The sequence below is a fragment of the Podarcis filfolensis genome, assembly GCF_964270895.1.
Source record: "Podarcis filfolensis genome assembly, chromosome: 9".
In the NCBI taxonomy this organism is placed as follows: domain Eukaryota; kingdom Metazoa; phylum Chordata; class Lepidosauria; order Squamata; family Lacertidae; genus Podarcis; species Podarcis filfolensis.
The window spans coordinates 59,207,599-59,234,323 of NC_139610.1; the positions used below are offsets into that span (position 1 = coordinate 59,207,599).

Here is a 26,725-nt window from a genome sequence, read left to right on the forward strand (position 1 = left end):
GGAATCTTTTTAAAAAGAGAGCTGTGGATCACATCAAAGAGATGCTATAGTTCATGAAATGCAAAAACTGTTGAAGGAATTGTTTTGGTAGCTACCTCTGCAGCCAAGTCATCTCTGTATTTGCAAATAAGGGCCGTTTGAGACAACATACTGGTTTCACAGTACACTTAAGAATGCAGGTGTGTGGTCACATTTCAATGTTCTTAGAACTGAAAAATATTCTGCACACAGAAAACCAGCGCCCCGGTGAGACTGCCAAAGTATAACTCCTCTCCTCCAACATACTACCATTCATAGGGCAGGGAGCAATTTCTTACCTGAGCAGTATACACAATACAATATACAACATTATAATAGCAGGTGCATGACTTTTGCACCTGGCTCTGACTGGTAAATCTTATAGTTGTAGTAAAAAAAAAAAAGTAGATCCAACAAGCCTGAAGTTTGCCCCCCTCCCCCGATATGCAGTATGGCCAACAATATAGGCCCACAAACTGAGTTGAAGGGTTTGGGGTTTTTTAAAACCTTCACTAAAAGCAGCTCCTTCTTGCAATGTGACCTGGGTATTGTTTGTTTCCTGTGTTTGAAAGCATAAGCAGATAAGAATTTGGACATGTCAACATTAGAATTGCAAGCGAGCAAAAGCATAATGTCGGAACTAACATTCAGCTAAGTACCTGGACCAATTGAATTACTGTTTGGTCATAAATTAAAGCTAAGCAGCACATTTCTTCCACATAGGCTCAAAACAGCAGGCCTTTTACTGACAAATTATGAAAAATCAGTTTTTGAAAACCTGGAATTAGGGTTGGAGAAGAGTCAGTATTTAAGCCATTTAATCTCAAAAAGTAGAAGGGCTTATGAATTTGCGATATGCTTGACAGAAACATTGATACCACATAAAAACATGTTTTGCCATAAAAATTGCAAGTACTGTCTTGCTTTGTTCCTCATCCTTTGACAGGAGAGACTAACCCAGCTCACTTTCATGTTTTCTTCTTCCTTGCTGAAAGATGATCCATTACCATTTATGAGAATAATCAAGGTACCACTCACATGCCCAATAAAGGGGAAGAGTGAACTCAAGACTTCATGGTCACCATGACAACAACCACAGGACTGTCCCAGCATGTCATCAGCCCAACACATACAGCAGGACATAGAAACATACAGCCAGTTTCAACTAAATTGCTCCACTAGCAGAAGCCAGAGCAAGGACTCCCACTAGAACAATGGGGCTTTCTTCCCCAAGCCATTCTGTAGCATCAGGGAAACCCTCAGAACAGCACATGGGGGGAGCCCCATTCTACTAGCATGGCGTTAGATTCCATCCATAGAAAGCTGCCTTATACTGATACTCAGGTCATTAGTCTATCTAGCTCAGTGTTGTCTGCACTGACTGGAAGCAGCACACTAGGATTTCAGACAGGGTGCCCTCCCTTTGCTACCCAGGGATACCAGGAATTGAACCTGGGACCTCAGCATACACCCCAGATGTTCTACCTCTGAGCCTCCCCAAACACATTCTTGACTTGGATTTCATGGTGGTCTGGTAATGAGGGATTTTGTGTTAACTGTCCCTTGTCATGGTCAAATAACCTTATTTTAGGCTCCCAACACCCTTAATTTTTTTCAGGGATTGGGGGAGCTATCAGGGATAGGGACGCTGGTAGCGATGTGGGTTAAACCACAGAGCCTAGGGCTTGCCGATCAGAAGGTTGGCGGTTCGAATCCCCGCGATGGGTGAGCTCCCGTTGCTCAGTCCCTGCTCCTGTCAACCTAGCAGTTCGAAAGCACATCAAGAGTGCAAGTAGATAAATAGGTACTGCTCCGGTGGGAAGGTAAGCAGCTGCTCTGGTTTCGCCAGAAGTGGCTTAGTCATGCTGGCCACATGACCTGGAAGCTGTACGCCGGCTCCCTCGGCCAATAAAGCGAGATGAGTGCTGCAACCCCAGAGTCGGTCACGACTGGACCTAAAGGTCAGGGGCCCCTTTACCTTTACCTTAATGAAGACTCTGAGGAACTCTTTGAAGGCTTTGGAGGGATTTCCAGCTGCTGAAGCTTTGTGAAATACAGAAATTACTTCAGAGGGTGATACATTTGCTCCCAAGGACTATCTCCACTGAGCAGCACCCACATGGCTCTCTGGTGTACATCTCAGATAAGCGCAATGAGTTGGACTAAGAGACAGCTATCACACAGGTGGATAAAGACTCATATTGAGTCTAATGAGAAAAAGAGTTCATAACTGAGTCTATTATGCGGCAGAGATAGGAGCATTTCTTCACTACAACCACTCTGTCTTTCTCAGGGTTATCCAGTCGAGATGTTCTCAGCGCTGCTTTGGGGTTTCACAATTTGGCCCAGACAATATGGAGGAATCATCATGTTGACAACTAGACACGATGAGGTCAAAATTGCTTGCTTCCCACAGAGATGTCCAGAGCACCATCTGGTCCAATTTTATCAGATGTCTTTCCATCTTTAAGACCTGAGGACAAGGTGTTTGGCAAGCCTGGCTGACCGCTTGCAAGCTCGACCCTTGACCCTCTTGGCTTATTACATATAGCAATGAGAGAATGTCCCAGCTGGACCCAAAAGGTTGTAAATGCCTGTCTGAGAGTCCAGGTGGTCCCTGTTTTGTCAAAGAAAGCTGTAATAACCTGGGGGGTGGGAGGTATTTATCTACCTGTACTCATTTTCCTGATCTAAATCACATAACTCTCAACCAGTAGCTAACATTCCTTTCCCAGGCAAGGTGCTTGAGCAAATAAGCTGCTGGACAAGTGATTTTCTAAATCCATTTCAACTGTGTTTCAGCGGTGGGGTTTTAGTATAGAAGCTGCTTTGGTCACCTCATGGGATGACCTTTGCCATGAGAGGGGCTGGAAGAGTGTGGCCCTGTTAATTTTCCTGGAACAAGTGGCTTTCATTAGCATCAGACATGGTACTTTTCTAGATAGGCTGCCCCAGAGTGCTGTTGCAGTTAATGCTTTCCTGTGATTCAGCCAATGGCAGAGGTTTGTGCTGAGTCGTTTCTGCCCAACTTATTGGCATTATTGCTTTGGGATCCTGCAGGGTTCTATTTCATCCATCATGTTGTTTAACACCTCTATGAAGCCACTCAAATACCAGTAATCACTCTCCATTTTTGCCTAAGTGAGAGTAGATTGGAGTTTTAATGCTTTTATGTTGTTAGTCACTTCAGAACATTCTCCTGTCTGTGAAAAGCAGTTAATTAAAAAAGCATTATTGTGTCCTGCAATCTGGAAGGGAAATGAGGTGAACATAAATGTGTTCCTCCTGTGTGCATGCTTGTGAAAAGCAACAACAACAGAGTGCTCTATGAATTTGGGGGGGTAAGAGTGGTTCCCCCCTCTCCGTTTTACAAGTCTCCATTTGTTTTTCGACGAGAAGCATGCCTTTGTGGCCCATAAAAGTCTACATTCTCAGTTATTTGATTAGCTTTTAAATGGGGACAGTGCATTTTATCTTTATAATGCACTTCCGTTCAGACAGCGCCTTTGACACTCCCGAGAATGAAATAACAAATTTACTGAGCGCCATTTGGCCAGCCTCTAAGCAAACCCAGCATGACATTTGCAGATCCGTTTCTCTCAGACCAAGTTGAGCTTTGTGGAGCAAAATGACTGCCGTCCTAGAAGCAACCTTGCTGCACGCAAGTGGGCGGTTTTCAAAAAGAGTAGTAGCCGGCTTCATTTGTCCCAGCTTCTGGTGCCATGATGCAACCCAGAGTCCCAAGTAGAAAGTAAACTATATACACTGTTGTTGTAAATTTCTTTTTCAGACTGGCTTCCAGAATCCTCTTTCTCCTTTTGTTTTGTTTATAAATTTGAATGTTCTAGTGCTCCTGCAGCAGGAGCCTTCACAGGAAAAGCAGCTGAACATTTCTATTTGAGGAAAATCTCTATGAGATTTATATCCTCCGAGTGGGAAAAGTCTTGCTGAACCTAAACAAATGCCGTTTGAAGGTAGCAACATGTCTAGCACAGCTATTTTCTGGTGCACGGGTGGTTTCCTCGCCATCACTCCACCCTTCAGGAATGTATTGTACAAGCAAAGAGGGGAAGAAGCTCCCTGGTAACCTGTGCCATCTGCTTTAAAGTGGGAATGGGGAACTTGCAGACAATAACATTTGGAGGGCCACAACTCACATCACCCCCAGTCCTTGGGCTATGCTAGTTTGGGCTGATAGGAGAGGGTTCATACTTAATGGATGTGGATAAAGCAAAAGGGGATGAAGCTACAAGACATTAAGATGTGCAATATGTAACACTCTCTCTCTCTCTCTCTCTCTCTATATATATATATATATATATATATAATAGTTAATACCATGGTTGCTGTGAAATTAAAATGTTGCTATGAGGAAAAGATGGGCATCTTTCTCTCATTCCTTTAGTAAGCAACACAAAACAGCATCAGACAGCTCCTGTGCACAACCATTTATCCAATCCAATGCAATCATTAGATTTGCTCTTTTAATTTAACAAACACAATTATCCTTAAGATTTATGTACTGTAATTGGATTTGCATGACATTGTATTTATTGGCCGCCACTGCAATCTTCTGTGATTAATCATGTTCACCATGGAAATAATTTCCTCTTTACAGAATAGCTGTAAGCGACTACATTTTAAAATTGTTATTGTGCTGTGCACATGGGTATGATGAAGAAAAGCTAAAAGGGAAAAGAAAGAGAGGATTTGGCTTTTTGTGGCAAAGAGATTTTCTGGAACAGATCTGCATACGTGGAGGGCATTTTCAAATATGATGCTTGTTAGAGGCAAGTCAAATATCATGAATTGTTGCTTTTCCCTCACACTGGATTGCATCCAGTCACACTCAGAATACATAGAGCCACTGATGTGGCCAGTTTAGGTCCATTAATTTCAATGGGCCTACTCTGAGAACAACTTGGTTAGATGCAACACACTTCTTTTCTGCCAACAAGAACTGTGCGTGCAGATATAAAACAAGGATAGCTGCGTGACTTGAAAAATGACTCGCAAGCAACATGGTTCCCACGTTAGTTTGTAGAACACATAAATAGCAACAAAAGGCATAGAGAACAGGGCCTTTTACAAGCAATGGGCCTTGCTTCTCAATGTCGTAGAATCTTAAGCCATGGGAGGAGGTATTGCCAGATTTGTATGGGAGCTACGGTTTTGCATTGAGTGCCATGTGGAACCTCATTTTAATTCCTTTTCCAGCTGACTGGAAAAATAATGCCTCGGTAGTGCTAAGAGGCCCTAATGAGGAGGCCACCTTTCTCTTACTGTGTGGCATTGCAATCTGCTTTAAATAGCTTTCCTATTTATCCAAACATCTGAAAGCTGCAAAAGCCTTTTGGGGCTTTCCTACTAACAGCATTCTATGTACTTATTTTTGGAAGGCTAAAGCTCTTTACACAGCAAAATCCCCATAGCATTTTTCAATGATAATTAATTAATGCATTAATTACAGACATGTCCCATCTTTTGGTGGGGGGAAACACACACATAGACCACCCCTTCCATTTTATCCTCATGGCTAGCTGTTGAAACAGGTTAGACTAAGAGAGGGAAAGGAATTCAAGCAGGATTCCACACATCCCACCAGCACTAGTCCAACCTGGAGATGTTGGGAATTGAACCTGGGATCTTCTGTACACAAAGCAGATGTTTTCTACCACTGAGCCCTTCTCCTAAAACAAGTGCAGGTTGCACAATACAGCAAATTCCTTGCTAGTTCCGAATGCTCCTTTCTGGCAAGGCAGCTTCTTAATATTCTTCCCTTTAGTATTTTAAATGTGTTCATATTTAGTAAACACACTTAATTGTCTAATCAGTAGCATCATTAAGGTTGTCGGAATCATTCCACTCAGCATGTAGCATTTTAAAATAAATTGCATGTGTTATTAATCTGGCTAGGGCAGTAGAACTACTCAAATTAATCCACTACTCACGGCAGGGCACAAAGCTCTATCAAGACACATGCTATTGACATTCATTAAGTGACACTCCAACTGTTCATTCACTGTTGCCTGGCCAAAGTACAGATGCATTGTACTTCTGTACTGGTCAATAACTAAACTGACAATGTAGATTTTTTGACTCTCCAGTGCAAGGCAAGAATGCAAGTGGACATTATCTCCACATTATTCAAAGCAGAATAAGAAAAGTCATCTTTGACTCAGATATGCTACAAAGGTCGTATACCCAAGGGCTAAAGTAAATGCAGACATTTAGGCTGAGTAAGAAGTCTAATATTGTCAAGCACACTTGATTGGTCCACTACACCCAGGGCAGCAACCAAAATAACCACCAGTTCAGGAAAGCAGCCGTGTGTCCTTTGCAACCAATTAAACATGCACACTATCTGCAGAGCAGCAAATTGCCATCTTAGCCAACTAGCTCAGAAACTAATGGGATTTGACAAGCAAAGGGAAGGAACAACTCTGCCCTTAAGAAAAGTGCTTCTGACTCCTCCTTATTTATCTATTACATTTTTATTCCTCCCCACCCCAACTACCCAGCATAGTAAAGCAATTAAGAGTCATCTATGAAGTTCATTAAAAGGGACGCGGGTGACGCTGGGGGTTAAACCACAGAGCCTAGGACTTGCTGATCAGAAGGTCAGCGGTTCGAATCCCCATGACAGGGTGAGCTCCCGTTGCTCGGTCCCTGCTTCTGCCAACCTAGCAGTTTGATAGCATGTCAAAGTGCAAGTAGATAAATAGGTACCGCTCTGGCGGGAAGGCAAACGGCATTTCCGTGTGCTGTTCTGGTTTGCCAGAAGCGGCTTAGTCATGCTGGCCACATGACCCAGAAGCTGTACGCCGGCTCCCTTGGCCAATAAAGTGAGATGAGCGCCGCAACCCCAGAGTCGGTCACAACTGGACCTAATGGTCAGGAGTCCCTTTACCTTTACCTATGAAGTTCATTGGGGAAATCTTCAGCCACTCATTCTGCATCTCGGCCTAACCTACTTCACCTTTTTGATATAACCGTGTACGCTAGCTACATCGAGTTTCAGAAGAAATACAAAAGAAGCTCAACAACTTTGGTCCGCCCCAGGGACGCACTGGCTGGGATTGCTATGCCGCTGTCCACATGTGCTCAGAATCTCTCTCAGCTCAGGGTTCATGTCAAGCTAGCCACAAGTAACTGCGGCGTACTGACAACTTGGAACAAAGGAAGGAAGCCTGAAAGTGTGAGGGGTTAGCAACAAGGGGTAACACAGGCATGAGGTCTCTTCATATGCTGTGGCATTGAACCAGCTCATTCAGTTTCATGCCTGTTTTAAATTTAGTTTTTATGCAAGGTTATTGTGGATATTGGAGTGTGCCCAACACCACACCTGTGGAAGGAAAGCGCCCCCCTCCCTTCACTTCCTCCCACCTGCTATCCTCATAACTCCTTAAAAGCCTCTTCAAGGTATTAGGGGACCTACCAAATTTTGCGATATGTGTCATCTAGGACAGCGCTGGGAGAAGGAAATGGATTGAGAAGGAATGATGTTGTCCTCCTTTGGCACGTGTTTCCTCCGCATAATTTTGGGCAATTCCCCCCTGCCCCAAGTACTATCAGGTGACATGGACCACAATGTTCTATAGGTCCCCTCAAGCATTAGGAGAGGCTTTCCAGGGGGCGTAGAGGTCAGAAGAGAAAGATCCAGCACACAAGTTGCCTTCCACTCAATGCAGTGTTGGATACAGCCCATGTGTTTTAAAACTTGTTGCTAGTTGCTTTGGGAATCTTTGATTAATGGGCGAGGAGGAAATCTTTTAGATGCAGAAATAAGCAAAGAAGAATTTGAACTCGGGCCTCTCCAGTCCACGTTAATCACCGTATCACTTTATCAGCTGGCTTCCTAGGACTCATTTGTCATCGAATCGCAAAAAATATTATACAGTATTTACCTAGGTAACCGAAGATAACACCCAACACTAAGGAAGCTGGAAGGTGTACACAAATCATAATGAAATATGGGGAATCTAGAAGAAAAGGGGTATGTGTAAAAATAGAAGCCATACCAGCTAATGTTCTTTAAAGCTGAGATTTCTGGTCTTAACACTGACTTTTAACATTTCAGTACCAAGCAGGTGAGCTTAAAGAAAACACTGTATCCAAAAACTCTTGTCTGATAAACATACAGCTTGCTTTGCAAAGAAATACAGCTGAATGGCTTGGGCCTTCTCCAAGGCTAATTTATTGCACGTCTAAATATAAAGTAGGTTCCCTTGACGGAGAACTGTGTAATGTCTGCAAGACAAAAACCAGCACACACTGTTAGCTAGACAGACAGGGCGATGGACAGAAATGACTATTCAGTGCCTTACTGGCTGCCTGCCATTCTGCAAATGGTACAATTATGAAATATTTGAGAACATGACTTTTCATAAGATTAAATTTGGAGTTAGTTGTTTGTGATGAATACGCAATACTGACCATAACTCACCTTGGATACCAAGACCATAGCCATGCAACATTAAACTGCACATCTTTTGCAAGCACAAAAAAAGGTTAGGTTCCAGAAATAGGCAATGCACAGCTTAGCCTAGGTCACTAAATTTTTTGGGACTCATGGATATTTTGGGGAGCAGAAAAACTGGCAGCGCTCAGAAGCCTCTCCCCCCCTGCCCCCCAAACAGGCAAAACACCTACAAAAAAAGGACAAAAAAGCAATCAACCCCCCTCAACCAAACAATCCCCTCCAGAAAGCAAAAAAAAAAAAACAACAAAAAAAAAACAAAAACAAAACTATTTTCAATTAAAAACCAATAAAAATTTATTGAGGCAGGGGACCTTGGCAGATGCCAAGTTTATACCACAATGCCCATGGTTTGCACAGGCATGTTGCATTTTTTAACTTTCAAATTCCAAAAATGAAGGGGTGCTAACATCTTATAACATGACCTTGGAATTCAAAAGATATTAATATAATTTAGTTTTGCAAAATGTGTGTAAAATTGCACAGAAACCATTACAATGATTGCCAAGCACTTGCGGTTATATTACATATTAATATTATTTTCACTCTTTATTATTATTTAGCATTGCCAGACATTTTCAGAAGGTAAAATTAAAATTATTTGACTTTACGTAAGCTGCTTATGTGCTTCTGCATCAAATTTAGACTTACCAGGCTAAATGTTGTCCAATCTCAAATATAATGGCTGATTTGAATTCCTCACACCCAAAAACAAATTTTTAAGACCACTCACTGAAGAAATTTGCAAGAATTAAGCCTTATCCCCCAAAATGGCACACTCCCAAGTTGGGAGTTCCAGGCTTGGGCTGCATCTTTTTGCATCTTATCCCCACCCCCCAAAAAAAACCAGCATGATGTTTTCCCCCCAATGGGGCCCTTACTGTAGAAACTGTTTAAGAGAACTTTTTTTGGGGGGGGGAAGGTTGGACACAGACTAATCTTTACAGTGCCTGTGTTTGGACATCAAGCTAAGAATTGGCCATGAAAAAAAGTTCCTATTCTATGATTTAACACATCACCCAAATAAATCCCACAGAATTACGGGGAAGGAACCACAACATGCTCCAGAGTAAGTAGCTTCTTAGGAGAGGGAGAAAGAATGCTAAGATGTCAAATAACATTAAGACACTGTTATGCACTGAAGTTCTCACCCTGGGCCAGTAGGGGGATACTGTAGATAGTTTTCACTCAGGTCCACATATGCAAATAAGGGATTGAAAGTGGCGTTCAGTGATTGGATAGTTACAGAAAGTGGTTACTGTTGCATTCTGGTGGAGCTCTATATAAGCAGGCTGGCTGAACCCTTCAGTTCAGTTCTGTTCTGGCCTGTGAATAAACAAGAGCTGTTTGAAGAATGGCTGTGTCGTCTGATATGTTCACCCACAACTTAACAGACGCAACCCTGCATTTCAACACCATCCCATCAGATGGACAGATATAGCCCTAGAGAACCGCTGTATATAAGTAGACCCTATAAGCTCCACCTTAGCAGTGGCAGAGAGTGGCTATTCAATTTCTACTTGGAGAAATGAAAACTGCTTTTTTATGTGTGGGATGTGAGCACTACAGAAACAAGCACAGTGCATTTTGAGCATTGCTGAAATGCCTTGAATTTCACTGTGGTATGTGCCTAAAAAGTTTCAGCGACAATAATCCTAAAGTGCATAGCCCTCCTGGACATCTTTTGAGACTATTCTCAAAGAGGACACCACATCCAGCTTTATTCTTTGGAAGGGGACATAAAGATATTGAAACAACCAGTCTAAACTTAGCATTGTGATGCTGATGGTTTTGGAAATCGTTTGTAGAGGCAGTTCTGAGGGAAAAGCTTCAGCTTTGTTTATGTGTTTTAATCCACATTCTCTACTCCATCCCAAGCTGCTGACAGGAAGAGTCCATGTTTTGCTTAACCTCGAATTACTCCCACAGAAATAGTGAAAAGGGAACAAGGGGGGAAAAACAGGAGATGGCAAGCAGGGAGGCTTTTCCTTATTTTACAAGATTAACAGCCCCGTGCAGATAAGGAGATTTTAATCCCTACTTCCTTACTATTCATTTTCTTTCACAGAAGAAGGAGGGGGAAAACCTTTCCACTTCTGCAGTATATATCAGAGTCAGCAGCTCTTATACAACAGGAGTAAACACTGCACTTTTGTGGAAAATGCATCCAACTAACAGGCTGTTGCTTTGCAGGGCCAAGAGGAATTAACACTATCTTGTAGGAATAATTATTTTCAAGCCCCTGAAAGAAGTGAAAATCTTTTACATACTACAAGCTACCTTGATAATACTATTTCTAACTATGATCACAACTACTTTATTTTTATTTTAGTACATTTAGATCCCACATTTCTTTGAATGCAAAACTCAAGGCTGCAATGTTAACTATGTAAATCACAATGGTTTGTGTTCAACTTCTTGTCGATTATAAATTGATTCTGCTTCAATGTTCCAAGTTTTTAGAAGGAATTGCAACTTCCTTCTTTCTCTTTCTTTCTTTCTTAGCAAGAGTTGGGAGCTTGACGGTAGGGAAGGATAGAGAAGTTAGATCTAGATGGGCAGCAAAAGCCAAGGCTGGGCAATACTAAACACAGGGAAATATGTGTTCAGGCAATAGTTCAACCACAAGTTTGGGTCTTTTGCTGACATAGTCTGTCCCTGAATAAATCCAGTCTTTTCTCATTTCATTTATTCACTTTTCCCTGAGTTGAGGGGAATGCACCAGCCGGGAGCCTGCCCTCATTCTGTCTGTGAGTACAATCCTGGAGTGAAATATTGCACTCAGATGCCTCAAAACATAGCACTTGGCTCCTTGGCCAATGGTAAGAACATAAGAAGAATCCTACTGCATCAGGCCAAAGCCCCATCTAGCCCATCATCCTGTTCCCACACTCCAGATGCCTTATGCAAAGTTCACAAGTAGGACCCAAGTGTAACAGCGCTCTTGCAACTTATGATTCCCAGCAATGGGCATTCAGAAGCAGGTTGTCTCTAACAGTGGAGGTAGTCATGGTCAAAAAAAACCTGATTATTTCTAAGATTTATTAAGGAGGTACCCTCGCCATCTTCAAACATTTCTCCACAGTTACGAAGTCACAACGGGTAAAAAAATAAACACTTTTATAAATAAGGCACCTGGAATCCTCAAGATGCTAAACAGTTAGATACAAATCAGACTTATCCACGTTTACATTCAACTTAAGGACTGCAAAACCTAAAAAAAGCAGTGCCAAACAGAATACAGCTGGGTGAAAGCAGCTGTACTGTCCAAGGACATTTATTAATTAAGGAGACTACAGTGATAGGATTCCCCCCCCCCCTTCTCCTTTGTTGCATTAGTTTAACAAGGTCACCACTGGTGACAATACATCTGAAACCACAGTGACAGTTTTTAACACACACACACACACACACACACACACACACACTTAAATCTTGAAGGCTGACATGCCAGAAGTGAAAGGCAAATCTTGTTGTTTTCACTAGTAGCCTTGTAAAGACAAACCGCTGTCCCATTTGTACCACATCTTTAATTAGCTCCTTAAAAACCCTTTTAAGTATCGAACACAGGACTTTAAAAGCTCAGCCACAAATCCAGAGTGCACATTCACCCAAGCCCATGGCTAAGGTGCACACTTCCATTAGAAGTAAAAGTATAGTAACTGGAGATCATTTTGCAAGCACCGTGGCGGTAATTTGCTTCTCAAAACAGTATTCACAAACATATTTTATTGTGGGGGCAGAGACGGGGAGATGACAGTGCTCATCAGAAACCTAAACTGGCGATTGTGGGAGCTCCGCACATCGAATTACCAATGAGCACAAGGGGGAAGAGGAGAATACATTAATAAAACATTGAAAACGATGAATCAATACTGTAATGCTAGAGTTTAACCTAAATAATATCTGATTAGGCAGAAGTGGGCTCTGCTAACAAAGGGAAATAAAGCAACTTGTTTCTGTTTTACATTCTAGATGGGGAGATGTGCATATAAGTTGTTTTATACACTATTCTTTGGAGGGGTGGAAATCCTTTTTCTAAAATTGTGTTTAAAACCATTTGAAACCCTGAATGGTTGTGATTTTGCACAACCTGCTTGCGGCCGCCACCACCCAGAAAAAACTCCCCCTCCTCCCCATATTTGCATGGTCCTAGTTTCTGAAAGCTGTTTAGGCAATCTCTAATGTAGTCTGTAACAAGGACAAAGCTATCTATCAGGATGCAGAGGCTGTGCAGATTAAACAAAAGAGTGTCTTCTTGTTGGGCAATTCCATGACTAAGAGAGTTGAAGCAGCTACTCAATAACGAATGCTTAAAAGAGCTGGGCAATGGCTGAAGGCAGGTGGTGAGGCAAACACCTTGGGCTCATCCTTACCTCCGTCTGCACCACTGTTTTCCCACAGTTCAGCACGGAATCGGAACAAACGGCCATCAGGTTTTCCAGCAGATTGCCGTTTGTCCTGACTTAGCACTAAAGAGTGGGTGTTCTGGGGGAAAGCAGCAGGGCACAGCAAAACTTCTTGGATCTGTGCTTAGAAAGCATGGGACAAGCAGAAAACTGTGTGGATGTGTCCCTTGTTAAAGTGAAGCATGCTGCCTGGGCCTGATAGCAGTGATAAGATAAGCTGCAGCAACATCCTCCTCCCACAGGCAGCCAAGATGGGCATGAGATGGGGCAAGGCGGTGGTGCTGAGGCTGGGGACACCTGCACAGGTGGTGGCCATGCAGTGAGTACATATTTGCGGGACAACCAGCAACAACATGGACCTCCCTCGACTCCCCCACCATCTCTCCTAGCCATCCCAGAGACTGGCAGTGCTATTGCCACTGAGGAGATGCCATTGCAACTCCATCTTCCTTCACACATCACTCCTGGGGGCTGGCGGGTGCCTGGTGGGGATACTGCCCAGAAGAACACTATGCATGCCATCTAAAGTTCCATGGAGGGATATATAAAGCTAATAAATCCATCTGTCACTCCTACAGGCCATGCAAAGAAGGTGGAATCCAATTTTTGCTAGTCAAGTCATCAGCCACTGCCAGCTGCATTCACAGAAGAACTTTTCACAGAAGAACTGTTCCAAAACCACCAAAACAACAAGCAGCTTCTGGAAAGAAACAGGCTCTTGCTTAGGGTACCCTTTTTGCAAATGAAACGCAGCTGGTTAGGCAAAATATCAGGTATCTCAAGAGTGCTTTGATGGGCTAAATCAAGCAGAAGAAAGAGGTGAAATATTGATGAAAATTAAATCTGCAAGGAGGATTCCTTTAAGCTTAAGAGAGAGAAATGGGGGGGGGGGTTCTTTCTGAATAGAAAAAAAACAAAACCCCAACGCCACCCACTTTTCCCTACACTGAGACAGGTCTGATTAAAATGGAGATATTCACACATGTCTTTAAGTTGCTTTTGTTTCATGTAACCAGCTAAGACTTTAGTCCCTGTACATTCCAGAAGCTAGAGTCACTGGTACTAATCCTGATTAGTGCCATAAACTATACCCACCAATGAAACTACATGGGTAAATTTCTTTCCCAACAATACAGCATCTCAGAATGCAGCCTATTGCAGAAAATAATGGGGTAACAAAGCAAAAACAGCTAGGAATTAAATTCAAGGAAATATAAAGAGTAGGTAGAGCTTTAACCACAGCAGCACTCTTAGAAGGCCTTTCATGCTACTGATTTTCTTGTGTTGTGCTGGCACTAAAGCTCCTCTTTTGAGAAGTGTCTCCATGAGTGGAGATATGCAAAACATATTGCAGCTTTAGTCTTCTAAGCATTTCCCCCCACAGGGCATTCAATAACTGCCAAATACAGGAATGAGTTATCACAGTGATAGCTGTTTTCTCCCTCTAAAGAGAAGTACTTAGGCGGGCTTCAAGTGTAACTCGTATTCATTTCTAGAGACACATCAACATTACAGAAATCAACATATTTATTCAACTTTTTTGGACGGCAACTTTTTCTTTTTTTAAAGACATTCCAAATAACTTAGCTAGAGACATGTGTCCAATAAAACGCACAGATTAAAATGTATCACTTTGACGCAGTCACTTAATACAATCCATACTAACCAATTAAATAAATATGTAGACGTAATAAACTTGTCAAATTTTGCTGAGCAGTTAAAATGCAGCAATTTGGGATTATTAGATTGCAGATTTAGAGCCAGGGACTTGTTAGCATGATTTTTATTTTTATTTTTATTTTTGTACAGTGCCTACTTACGTTAGTTGCTTTATAAATAATAAATATAATCGTTAATAAATATAGACAGCTTCATCTTATGGCCGAAACGGAAAAATGCATTATTACTAGTTTGGAAGATGACTTGGAATATTATACCTTTTCCACAACGAAAATGGGAGGGAGGGAGGGAGAGATGAAAAAGGATGCCAAGTTTGTGTCATTTCTCCCTTGGGAAAAATCACAGATGAGATAAAATTTCAAGCATCTGTAATACTGAGCACAAGTTGTGTTTACTGAAATTTTTTAGCAGAAAATTTAACAGAAATGCCAAGGAATGGATGTACTGCAAAACCTTGGGGCAACAGTCCTCAAGTCAGTACCTACAATCCTCTTTATTTCAGAGGGACACCACTGCAGCTATCACAGTATTAAATATAAACACACCCACACCCCTGGTTCACATGTCACAGGAAGCCAAATTATGGCTTACTGGGACCACATGTGTGTGCAGGCTCTTGGAGAGGAAGACACGGTTCCTTTCCTCTTCCCTGGTCTCATTTACTCCACACTTAGCATGTTTTCCAAACTTTGACTTGTGGTTAAGCACTCTCCTCAGTCATCATGAACTGTAATCAAGAAGAAACCACCTTGGAGTGAAAAAGACCTGGGAAGAGCAAAGTAACTGTTCTTTTGAAGCCCACACATCCACACGGTCCTCATAAACCATAGTTTGGCTTACTGTGACATGAGAACCAGGTCACAGTCATGACTCTGTGTTAACAACTGTGCCTACACATGATGCAGAGGGAAGTGAGGGGCAGATGGGGCTTGTCCACCTGGGAAGGTAGCCCATCTAGGAAAAGGAAAACTAAATCTCCGCTGCCTTGCAGGACATCTTCGGGGAGGGGAAGGCTAAGGAGTAAACTCTACACAAATCCGGACTGAAGTCCCTATGATGATTGGATGGAGTCTTGTATTCCTTTTTCCGGAAACTCCTGCAGTTAAGGCAACACCAAACGTATTGCTCTGCTTTCCTCTGGGCAACATCAGCAAGGCCCAGAGGGAGGTCTTGTCGTCTGGGCAGCCCAGGACCTCCAGATACACTGCCCAGGGCTTGCGCTCCACAGAGGTCACTTCACACACTGTGATTCACCTCTGCAGGCACACTCCATTGTCTCCTGAGGCAGACAGGTGGCAACTGTCCTTAACTACTGCAACTTCCACTACGTTTTTTCCATATGGTGCCCAATATCATTTTATTCTGGAAAAGTATTATTGAAGAACATGACAGAAGACTGTGACACATTGTCTGTTCCTCATACAGAACATTCATGTACACACCCTCTTATGGACAGTTGCATAGAAATATACAGCCAGTCCACAAGTTACAAAGTGGTGGAATTATGTTGGACACACTGATCTCACCCATTATCCATAAACCAATCATTCTACTCTTTTCTCTGTGTTCTCTAGGTTTTCTTCTTTCCAGCTGTCACTCTGCATACCATGGCTAACGAGCCTGTTGAGTTCCCACTGGGCTGTTTTTAGACATTTTGTCTCACTGTTTTGTTGTTGTTGTTTTAAAAAAGTTTCCTGTATTTGTGCTAACCTTGGGGCTACCCTGAACATGCTGGAAAAAAATACTTCTGTGTTGCATCTTAATGGCCCCATTTTGCTTACAGTACATTCCTTGTGGCTTCCAACCCTGTGAAATTTCTACTACAAAGAGCAATACCCTGCCAACACAGGTCCTATTGCATAATATCTAGCCACATTTCTTGACACCCTCAAACAATCCTAGAAAAAAAATAGCTGAGGCAAGAACTCACAGAACATTTTTGCCTAACCTATGCCAAACATAATGGTGTTATAATAATGCTGTGGTACTATTCTTTTGTTAAGTAATACCAAGGGAGATGTTATGGGGGGGTTTTGGTGACTGATATGGATGCTGCAGACCACTATAATTCATTAGTCATTTTAGCTGTATCTTTGTTAAAATGAAATTTGTTCTTCACAGGTCAAAACTCTGATTTATATCACTATAATAAATCATATGATATAATTTTAATATGCTATATATAATTTTAATTACAGTGGTACCTCGGGTTAAATATTTAATTCGTTCCGGAGGTCCGTTCTTAACCTGAAACTGTTCTTAACCTGAAGCACCACTTTAGCTAATGGGGCCTCCTAAAAGGACACATTCTACTCACGTAAAAACACGCTGATTCCTGGACCGTCTGTGGGCCAGATTTAGGAGGCGATTGGGCCGGATCCAGCCCCCAGGCCTTAGTTTGCCTACCCATGATCTAAGCCAGGCTTCCTCAACCTCGGCCCTCCAGAAGTTTTGAGCCTACAGTTCCCATCATCCCTGACCACTGGTCCTGCTAGCTAGGGATCATGGGAGTTGTAGGCCAAAAACATCTGGAGGACCGAGGTTGAGGAAGCCTGATCTAAACCATAATCTTGGGCTCAGACAAACTTCAGCATAGCTGCCCCACCACGCTTTGCTTAAAGGACCAGGGAGGACCAAAGCAGGTGCAAGCTCCCCCCTCCCCCCCCTCCCCCCGCCCAGGAGCCAGCATGTTCACATAATCACAGTCATAATCCATAGTCTGGCCCCATCTGCACTATACATATGAAGCAGTATCATACCACTTTAATTTGTCATGGCTTCTCCCCAAAAACCTTAAGAACGGTTGATTTTAAAAGTGCTGGGAATTGCTTACAGACACCCACCCCCATTCCCCTCACAGAAGTACAATTCCCAGAGTTCCCTGGGAAGAAGGATTGATTGTTAAACTACTATGGGAATTGTAGCTCTGTGAGAATACAGAGTCTCCTGAAAGCTCCCTGCCCCATAGTAAACTACAATTCCCAGGATTCTTTGAGAGAAGCCATCGCTACTTCAAATGTATAGTGCAAAGGAAGCCCATGATCTGTAAACTATGCCTGTGGTTCATTGTCGCTACCCCCACCAATGGTTTCCTACTGTAATAGAAGAGACACCTCTTCTACTTTTGACCTGGAAATACCTTGGGGTATCTTTTTAGTCTCTGTGTGAAAACAAGTATAAATATCCTAACTTTAAGTGAGGTAAGATAGATTTATCTTTGCCTATGTATGCAGCAAATATCAGGGTTCTATGTAGCTAACAAATGCTCCTATCAGCAAAGGAAAAAGCAAGGAGGATGACTGTGTATGTGAATGGACAAATATTGTTACATGAAAATTGATAACATATCACATGTTAAACTGAATTAGTTCTCCTAATTTGACTTTGTATTCCTTCATATTTATTTTACTTTTTCTCATGTTTCCCATTTGGAATAGGCCTAATAAGACAACAAAATTCCATTTCGTTGGGTAGAGAGATTGTCAGTGTTTGCCTTTCAGCTGTCCACTGCAGGTTTCCTGCATAAATCTTTCCACGCCCTTACAGATGTTCATATCTTAGTACAGATCTGTTTCCCTTGAGGGTCAGCCAAACCATTAAGAATCTGTGTTTTAATGTGGGAGGAGCTGCCCAGCATCTGGCAATGGAATATAATCTATATATTCAAAATCTGTTTAAGGCTTCTTTAATTTTTCCAAAGCCGCTCCTTCAACTTCCTCAGTAATATTGGAACGTTTTCTTTCTAATGGGTCCTCCGAGATTAAAAACGAGCACCTGTGCTTGTACAATCAGATTTTCACACAGAATGCAATCTGCAGCAGTATGCTTACTTGGAAACAAGTTTTTGCAATGGAGCTTCATTCCCAGAAAATGCTCTGGGATGTTAAAAGGAGTGGAACAAAGAATGATGGAAAATTAATGTCTCTCAAACTAGCACCACATCTTACGGAAGAGCAGGAAAGATAGCCAGCCACAAAAGACTCCAGCACAACAGTATACATATTTCCAAAATTCTGGAAATCCATGAAGTAGATTTGAAGCACATTCTTATATTCAGGATCTGCTGGCAATAGGATTTGATGGAAGCCATGAAACACCAACAGATTGCCATGAATACTTCTGCCACCAAAACACACACCAGCAAAGATACAGTGACAGAACAGGTGAATTTGGGTGCACTCATGCATCTTATAGGAGTGACACAGGAAACACAAAATCCTATAAACCTTGAGTGTTATTCAACTAAGTTTTATTAAGAGTGGACTCATTTTAACTGATGAACCTAACTTTTGTTCATTAAATTTAATGGATCTACTCAGAGTACAACTTAGCTACATATTACCCCTTTAATTCACAATCACAGTTTAATAAGAATATTATTATTTTTAATACCCTGCCCAACTGGCTGGGTTTCCCCAGCCACTCTGGACAGCTTACAGCATATCTAAAAACATAAAACATCAAGTATTAAAAACCTCCCATTCCAGGGCTGCCTTCAGATGTCTTGTGTCATTTTTTATCTCCTTGACATCTGAAGAGAGGGTGTTCCACAGGGAGGGCACCACTACTGAGAAGACCCTATGCCTGGTCCCCTGTAACTTCGCTACTTGCAGTGAGGGAAACTCCAGAAGGCCCTCGGAGCTGGACCTCAGTGTCCGGGCTGAGCGATGGGGGTGGAGACACTGCTTCAGGTATACTCAGTCAAGGCCATTTAGGCCTTTAAAGGTCAGCACCAACACTCTGAATTGTGCCTGGAAATGTACTGGGAACCAGTGAAGATCCTTTAGGACCGGTGTTATATGGTTCTGGCAGCCACTCCCAGTCACCAGTCTAGCTGCAGAATTCTGGATTTGTTGTAGTTTCCAAATCACCCTCAAAGGTGGCCCCACATAGAGCACATTGAAGCAGTCCAAGCAGGAGATAACCAGGGCATGCACTATTCTGGTGAGACAGTCTGTGGACAGGTAGGGTCTCAGCCTGCATACCAGATGGAACTGCTAGACAGCTGTCCTGGACACAGAATGGACCTGTGCCTCCATGGACAGCTGTGAGTCCAAAATGACTCCCAGGCTGCACAGCTGATCTTTCAGGGGCACAGTTACCCTGTTCAGGAACAGGGAGTCCTCCACACCCACCTGCCCGTCCCCCCAAAACAGTACTTCTGTTTCAACTTCAATCTGTTAACCACCATCCATCTGCCAACCACCTTCACCGACCTCACTGGATCTGATTTGAAGGAGAGGTAGAGCTGGGAATCATTTGCACACAAACACACACACACACAGAAGCCTACCAACTTGTTCTCTAACCTATGAGAGGAAAAAACGATACATCTTTGAGAAAAGTTTTTTAAAAAAACAAACAAACCAACAACCATACATTAATTTATTTGTATCAAAGGACTGCCCCTTCCAGTTCTTATACTTTATGGCCAGGGTTTGGAACTTCAGTCCCAAGGGCCAAATGTAGCCTTCAGGCCACCCACCTCCTACAGGCCACTTCCTCCTTGAACACTCTTGCCTGGTGGTTCTCCAGTGGTTCTGGTTTCATGTCCAGGGACAGCTGAAGAAAGTAGCATTAGATTAGTCTTCCTCAGCCCCATGACTCTTGAGCTATGTGGTGCCAAAGAACACTCTATCGTATCCTGTGCTGTTTAACATCTATCTATATGAAATCACCAGGAGTGGTCAGTGGGAGATATGGAATGAAGTGTCATCAGGGCACTGATGAAATCCAACCTTTTTTCTCGATAGCATCTGAATCAGGAATGGTCGAGCAGGCCCTGATGTCCAGATGCAGTGGTGGACTTTGAGGGCTAACAACTGGGTCAGAATCCTGGCAAGTCAGAGGTAGGTGATTCCCAGGTTGAGAAGTCAGTAAATGGGGTCCCAGATTCCCTGAATGTAGTGTGTAGTTTGTGGGTGCACCTTGATCCGTTTTATATCTATGCATGTGTTCAGGTTTTTCTTCTGTTTTGGTTTTCTACTAGTTTTAAGATTATAAATCTAGCAAGTGCAATAAGTAAATAAATAATAGATCTAGCCCTGTTACTGGGGGCGTAGGTCTCCTCAGTAGCTAAGAGTGTATTTGACCAGCTATGGCTGGTAACAGTGCTTTTTTCTGGGTGGACACAGGGGTACGCATACCCCTAAACATTTTGTGAATCTAAGTTTGGCCTCATTGAAGGGCAGTATTTTAATATGAGTAGGAAAATGAGAGGATCCCTAAACATTTTTTTAAGAAAAGAAGCACTGACTGGTAAGGTGGCTCAGACTGTTTTTGAATCGTGACAGCTTGGCCACACTTGCCCATGCATTAGTAACATCAAGGTTGGATTACTGCCATACACTCTATGTGGGGCTACTCTTGAGGTTGGTTGGGCAGCAGCAGCAAGTGCAGAACACAGTGGCTAGGTTGTTGGGGGGGGGCAAACTACTATCAAGGTACAACACGATGTTTTCTGGATTTGCACTTGTTTCCAGTCTGCTACCAGGGAAAGTTCAAGATTTTGGTACTAACATGTAAGATCCAATACAGCTCAGGACAAGGTTACTTGAGAGAACAGCTTATTCCTTATATTCCCAGTAGATCACTGTGTTGTGCAGGAGAATTTCTCCTTAAAGTCCCCAAAATATCAGATGCAAGAACTCAGAGCAGGGCCTTCAGTGTAGTGGCCCGTTTTGTGGAGCAGCATCCCTGCTGACATACAACAAGCAAACCACTAGATGTACTTTCCAGAAACAACTGAAGACAATTTCGTTTACACAAGCTTTTCCAGCCACATGAAAATATATCTGCATTAGGTTTAAAAACAACACAGAAAAAACCCCTATTTTTAGTTACATTTGTACTTTTTAAAAGAATTTTTAGCTGTTTATGGTATGTTTGTAACATGCCTTGAAACAAATGCAAAAGGTGATTCATGAATTAATTAAATAACAACTAGAATGGTCCTAAGTTCTGGCTTCTGTCAGAGCATCTTCACAGTTCTAAAGATACATCATCCTTATAACTAAACCGTTAACTAAACACATTTATTTATACCAGTTTGTATTCAGTTCAAAATCTCCCTTTGGCGAATGTCGATTTATACATTCTTTTAAAACTTCCCAGATACTTGTTTCCTGTGCAGTTCATTCATTAACTTCACTCTTCACTTTCCCCTTTTTAAAATGAGAACCTTTTCAGTCCTTTTAAACAAGCTAAAAGTTATTATGCTGACTCATGTTTCCCAATCATTTGCATTCAACTCAGCTTCCTTTTTAAAAAGTAATCTTTTTTAAAAATAAAAAGGCATAAATCTCTAAATTCCCGCTTAGATTTTTTTCCTTTTTTGCATAATTTTACTCCAACACATCACTGAAGTAATTTCAAAGAACTGTATCAACAGTGTAAGAGCAAACATCAGTTGCTACTGATACCAAAACGACCTTAACTGCGTTTTGCTGCTTCTATAAACTTCAGAATGCTATCACCCTACTCAAAAGCAAATGGCAACGTGACTAAAATGCAGGGAAGGTGAAGAAAAATGCAGTAAAGTAGAGGCTTGCAAGTTTAACACACATCAGCTTTCAATTCCCATGCACTGCCCTAATGGTGTTGTGCACAAGCTATTAAACTGCTGAACTTTTTTTATTTTGCACAAAGCACCGGTGGCTTGCAAACTACAAGCTACTCTCCCCTAAGCTTTCCATTTCACAATAGCAACAGAGCAGTTAGAGGCTATCTTCAGCTCATCAGCACCCTGTCAGAAGTACATTGCACAACATTTTATCTCCTTACCTCTGGTGTGCATCGAGAGCAGCATGAGGAGGGAAACGTGAAACCTCCAGTTTGGTTCTTCTAGCCAGTTCATTGCAGTAGCAGCAGCAGCAGCAGCAGCAGCAGCAGTGATTTGCTTGTGGTTTAAATCTCCCGTTTCTTTCCTTTTCTTATTTCACTTTGCAGCCCTTTTGCACTCCCGCCTCTCTCAGATCCTCACATGAGTCTTGCCAGCAAAGCCTGGAGAGGAGAAGGTGAAAGACAAGCCTGTTACAAACTGGTTCTGTCACCACATAGTCCTCAACTGATCACCCTCGTGGGGAGGACAACAAAAGGGCAGAAAGGCTCTCAAGCCGGACTGGATTCCTGAGACAGGAGCATGGACTGATCGCTGCCCACACTGGGAATGTGTGTAAACTTAGAAGCTGCAGCCAGAGAGACAGAGACAGAGAGATTTCAGCTCCTCTCTTCTCTTTTACACTCATGTGCACAAAACAAAGCCAGGAGATCCTTGAGGAATACAAAGAAAGTACCAAACTGCCAGGCGTTCTTATGAAAACAAAAGTACAACTGTGATTTCTTCAGTTCGAATTAGCTTGTTAACCATGCTTTGCACTGAGCAACAGAAAATTGTGCAGCTTCAAATTATGGGGTTTTTTAAAGTTGCTTGTTTGGCTTCTCATTTCAGCCTATTCCCGAGGAAGCAAGGCAAAAAAAAAAGTTTTTTAAAAGTGGCATTTTAAGTAAACCGAGCTTTAGATCACTGTGTATTCCACTCGGCACCAGTCATACGGTGAGGCAGAAGGAAGTGGGCACATCAATCTGCAGGTTTTAAAGGGTGATTAATCATCAGTAATATTTTTTCGTTGTTTCTATAGTGATGGGTGATATTACTCAAACTGGCCTTTCCTAAACACAGGCTAATTTCGGCTCATTTTTGATCAGGCCCAATTACTATTTTAAGCACAGCTCCATCAAAGCTCCATCACACTTTTGGAGACGACACTGGAAACACAAGATCTGGAACAAGCTGGGGCTCTGAATGCTCGCCATCGCTTCTGCAAGGCTCCCTGCTCTTCTCCTTAACTCTCTGCATGGAACGCTGGTGCCCCAGAAGTGTCCTTTCATAAGAACCCAAAGCACCAAGAGTCTATAATTTCCTTGGCTCCTGGTGCCAAGAATGCACGCTAAGGATTCCTAGGAATTGTCCCATTCAAGGGTTCCTTTGCTAAGGATCCAGAACCACTGGGAAATCACATCGCACATAGCTTTTGTCGTTGCAGGGCCTAATGAATGCATCCTTGCTGTAAGGCAAGTTTCAGCAGTGAGGTGGCTGGAGGCTGCTCCTGGGGAGGTAGAGGCTCGGCTTATTATGAGCTAAGCTCAAACTCCAGAAATCTGGAGGTGGAAGGGAACAACTACTCTAGAAATTTTGGACTTGAGAAGTTTGATTCTGAAGTTTGGGTGCATCACTATTAGACAACAGTCCTATGCCCTCTTACCTGTGGGTAAAGGTAAAGGGACCACTGACCATTAGGTCCAGTCGTGGCCAACTCTGGGGTTGCGGCGCTCATCTCGCTTTATTGGCCGAGGGAGCCGGCGTACAGCTTCTGGGTCATGTGGCCAGCATGACTAAGCCACTTCTGCTAGATTGGCAGCAGCAGGGACTGAGCAACGGGAGCTCACCCTATCGTGGGGATTTGAACCACGACCTTCTGATCAGCAAGCCCTAGGCTCAGTGGTTGAGACCACAGCGACAAGCCCTGTTAAAAACTCACTGGGACTTACTCCTGAAAAGACATGGAGAAGATGGCACTGCTAGTTACTAGAATGTCTGGGGCCAAACCTGGCTCCACTTTGTAAGCCTGGGTTCCTGATGTTTTTGCAAGATAGCATATCCACTTGCTTTTGGGCACCCACAATGGCAGATTAGCCATAACCCCGATATCAAAATATAGCAGTACATGTTGTTTGTAGTTTAATGTTATATATTTACTGAGCAGCCACAAACCATTTTCTGTGGATGACATCTAGGTTATTTTGATCTGATCAAAGAAAGGTTGTGCAGGTGAAATACACCTATGCTCTTCAACAACCACAAAACATATTATTTTGACACAAGACTCAGTCTTTCATGATGAATTTAGAAGTTAAACTAGATGAAAAGGATAGTGCACACTGAATCAAAAAATACAAGCGTAGCAGTATACCAACAGTGGAGGGGTCATAAAAAATATACGTATATGCAATATAACTGAATATATTGCACAAACCAATATTTCACCATTTCTTACCATATATACTTTATACAAAGTTTTTTTTTATAAAAAAAATCACAACATCACATTATTGCAATTTTAAAAATGGGTCATAATTCAGTAGTAAAACATTAGCTTTGTATGCAAAAGATCCCAAGTTCAAACCCTGGTGTCTCCAGTTAGGGTTTGTTAAGCCTCCAGCCCGGAACCCGGAGAGCTGCTGCCAGTCAGTGTCAGCAATACTGAACTAGACAAACCAATGGTGTGACTGAGTACAAAGCAGTTTCTTATGTTCCAAAATCAGCAGGACACCCTTTCGTTTCATTTCTTTCTTAAAAGTGGTTTCTCTAAGGGTCTGATCTTAATTGAAAGAATTCCCAGTTCTGAAAATAACAACCGAACATCTGGCCCAAACAATACTGTTGTCCTTATAATACTGCAAGAAAAAGGCAGCGTGTGGAGAAGAATCTGTTTGGGGGGTAGGACATGTCATGAGTTCAGCCCACACTTGAGTAGGACCCTGGTAGAGACACATGCCTGACTGGCATGTTCTCTCCCTCCTGGTTGTTCTTTCAGGAGCTTCAAAAGCTTTCTTCTGCCTGAACATCACAGCGACCGATGCCAACCAAAACTGGCACACATAGGGATCCGCAGAGTTTGCACAGTTGCGTAACAGACCTCAGCAACTCAGCATTTTGGCTAATCTATTTACATATAAACACACACGGAGCACTGTAACATGGCTCCCTCTCTCTCTAGCATCAGACAGCAAAGAGAAAAAACAAAGGACAAAAGTTCCACTTCATGGAACACAGTAACACAAACATCCTGCCTCAGTCACTTCCCACTCTGTGGAGTCAAAATATACACCATCATGTGAAAGACAACAATCCCATGACTGCAATCACGGAGCAGGAATTCTAACAGGACAGTGGTGACCACAAGGATGGCCAGAACTGAAACATGAAGTGAACTAGAGGGTAGTGTGAAGAAGCAGGAGGAACAGAGGCGTTAGGAGTTCCATAATTGGCATTTCCTCCTAGACTGTGGAAGGTAAAAACATAGGGCAACAGGAATGTGTGTCCCGTTCCTGGGCAGGGAAATAGGAAATAGGGAGGAAGGAGCATGGTGGTATTCAGTGAAGGGACTCAAAAACTATCTGAGGAGGAACCCCTTCCTGAAAAAAGTGAAGAATAAGCAGACACAGAGGATTTGGCATAAAAAGCCATCTCCACACCCAGGCTGGCTCCTACAGGGTTTCATGCACCAAAGTCTGGTCGAAGCAGGGATTAACATTGTAAATAACAACATAAAATAAAAGCTGAAGATGCTGCTGTCTTCATTATTTGTTTGTTGGAGTCGTTTGTAGACCGCCTTTTCATCCAAGAATCCGAAAGGAATTGGAATAGAATTCCAACACTAACTGTACCCCTAACCATGCCCACTCAGAAGTAAATCTAGAGGATTAAATGGAGATTACTCGAATGCATGTGGGCCCAAAGTATTGAAACACATGTAAACATACATTAAAAACATATGTAAAATCAAAATCAAAAGGAGACAATGGCTTGGTTCGCACAATATTATGAACTTAGTGACACTGCGGCTGCATTCACATCACAGTTTGTTCTGTTTTCACTACGTTTCCCCAACATTGTATTTGAGTTTTCACAGGATGTAAAAAGCCAATTCCAGAACTATAGTGGAATATTTCTGTATTATTTACAGGTGGGTGTTTTCTGGAAGCAAATAATACAAAAAAAGCAGTAAACCTGCACTGTTGTTCCAGAAGTAGCTTTTATGTTGTGCAAAAGCTCAAATATAATGTGGAACATAAGAGTCATGAAAATCAAATAAACTGTCATGTGAATGCAGCCTGAATGCATATTGGATCTCCCAGAGAGCCGTTTGTACTCATTTAGTTCCTCCCTTGCCCTTTCTGCTAAATGCACTGCATGAGCAAAACCAAGGTTTGACTTAGTGTGGCCTCTGAACTAGGAGTGTGGCCTCTGAACTAGGACTTGTGGTTAAGTTCTCTCCTCACCAACCACAGGCTAAGAGGTTTGGACCTGGAACAGCACTACATTGTGAAGTAGTGACATACTTGGGTGGGGGAGAGG

At 42.5% G+C, this 26,725-nt stretch overlaps 1 protein-coding gene and 1 long non-coding RNA gene across 2 annotated transcripts in view; one reads left to right on the forward strand and one right to left on the reverse strand.

Moving 5' to 3' along the window:
- The window catches only part of BMPR1B (bone morphogenetic protein receptor type 1B), a 79,778-nt gene extending 57,231 nt beyond the window's left edge, over positions 1-22,547 (reverse strand). The window contains exon 1 of the mRNA XM_083571442.1: positions 22,369-22,547. Coding sequence (XP_083427568.1) covers positions 22,369-22,441 — 73 coding nt within the window. The 5' untranslated portion in view covers positions 22,442-22,547. The remainder of the gene's footprint in view (positions 1-22,368) is intronic.
- Positions 15,561-23,084, forward strand: LOC310742574. Its single transcript, XR_014538572.1, has 3 exons — positions 15,561-15,693; positions 20,340-20,435; positions 22,534-23,084. It is a non-coding gene; the product is annotated as an uncharacterized lncRNA (long non-coding RNA).
- Positions 23,085-26,725: the final 3,641 nt, after the last annotated feature.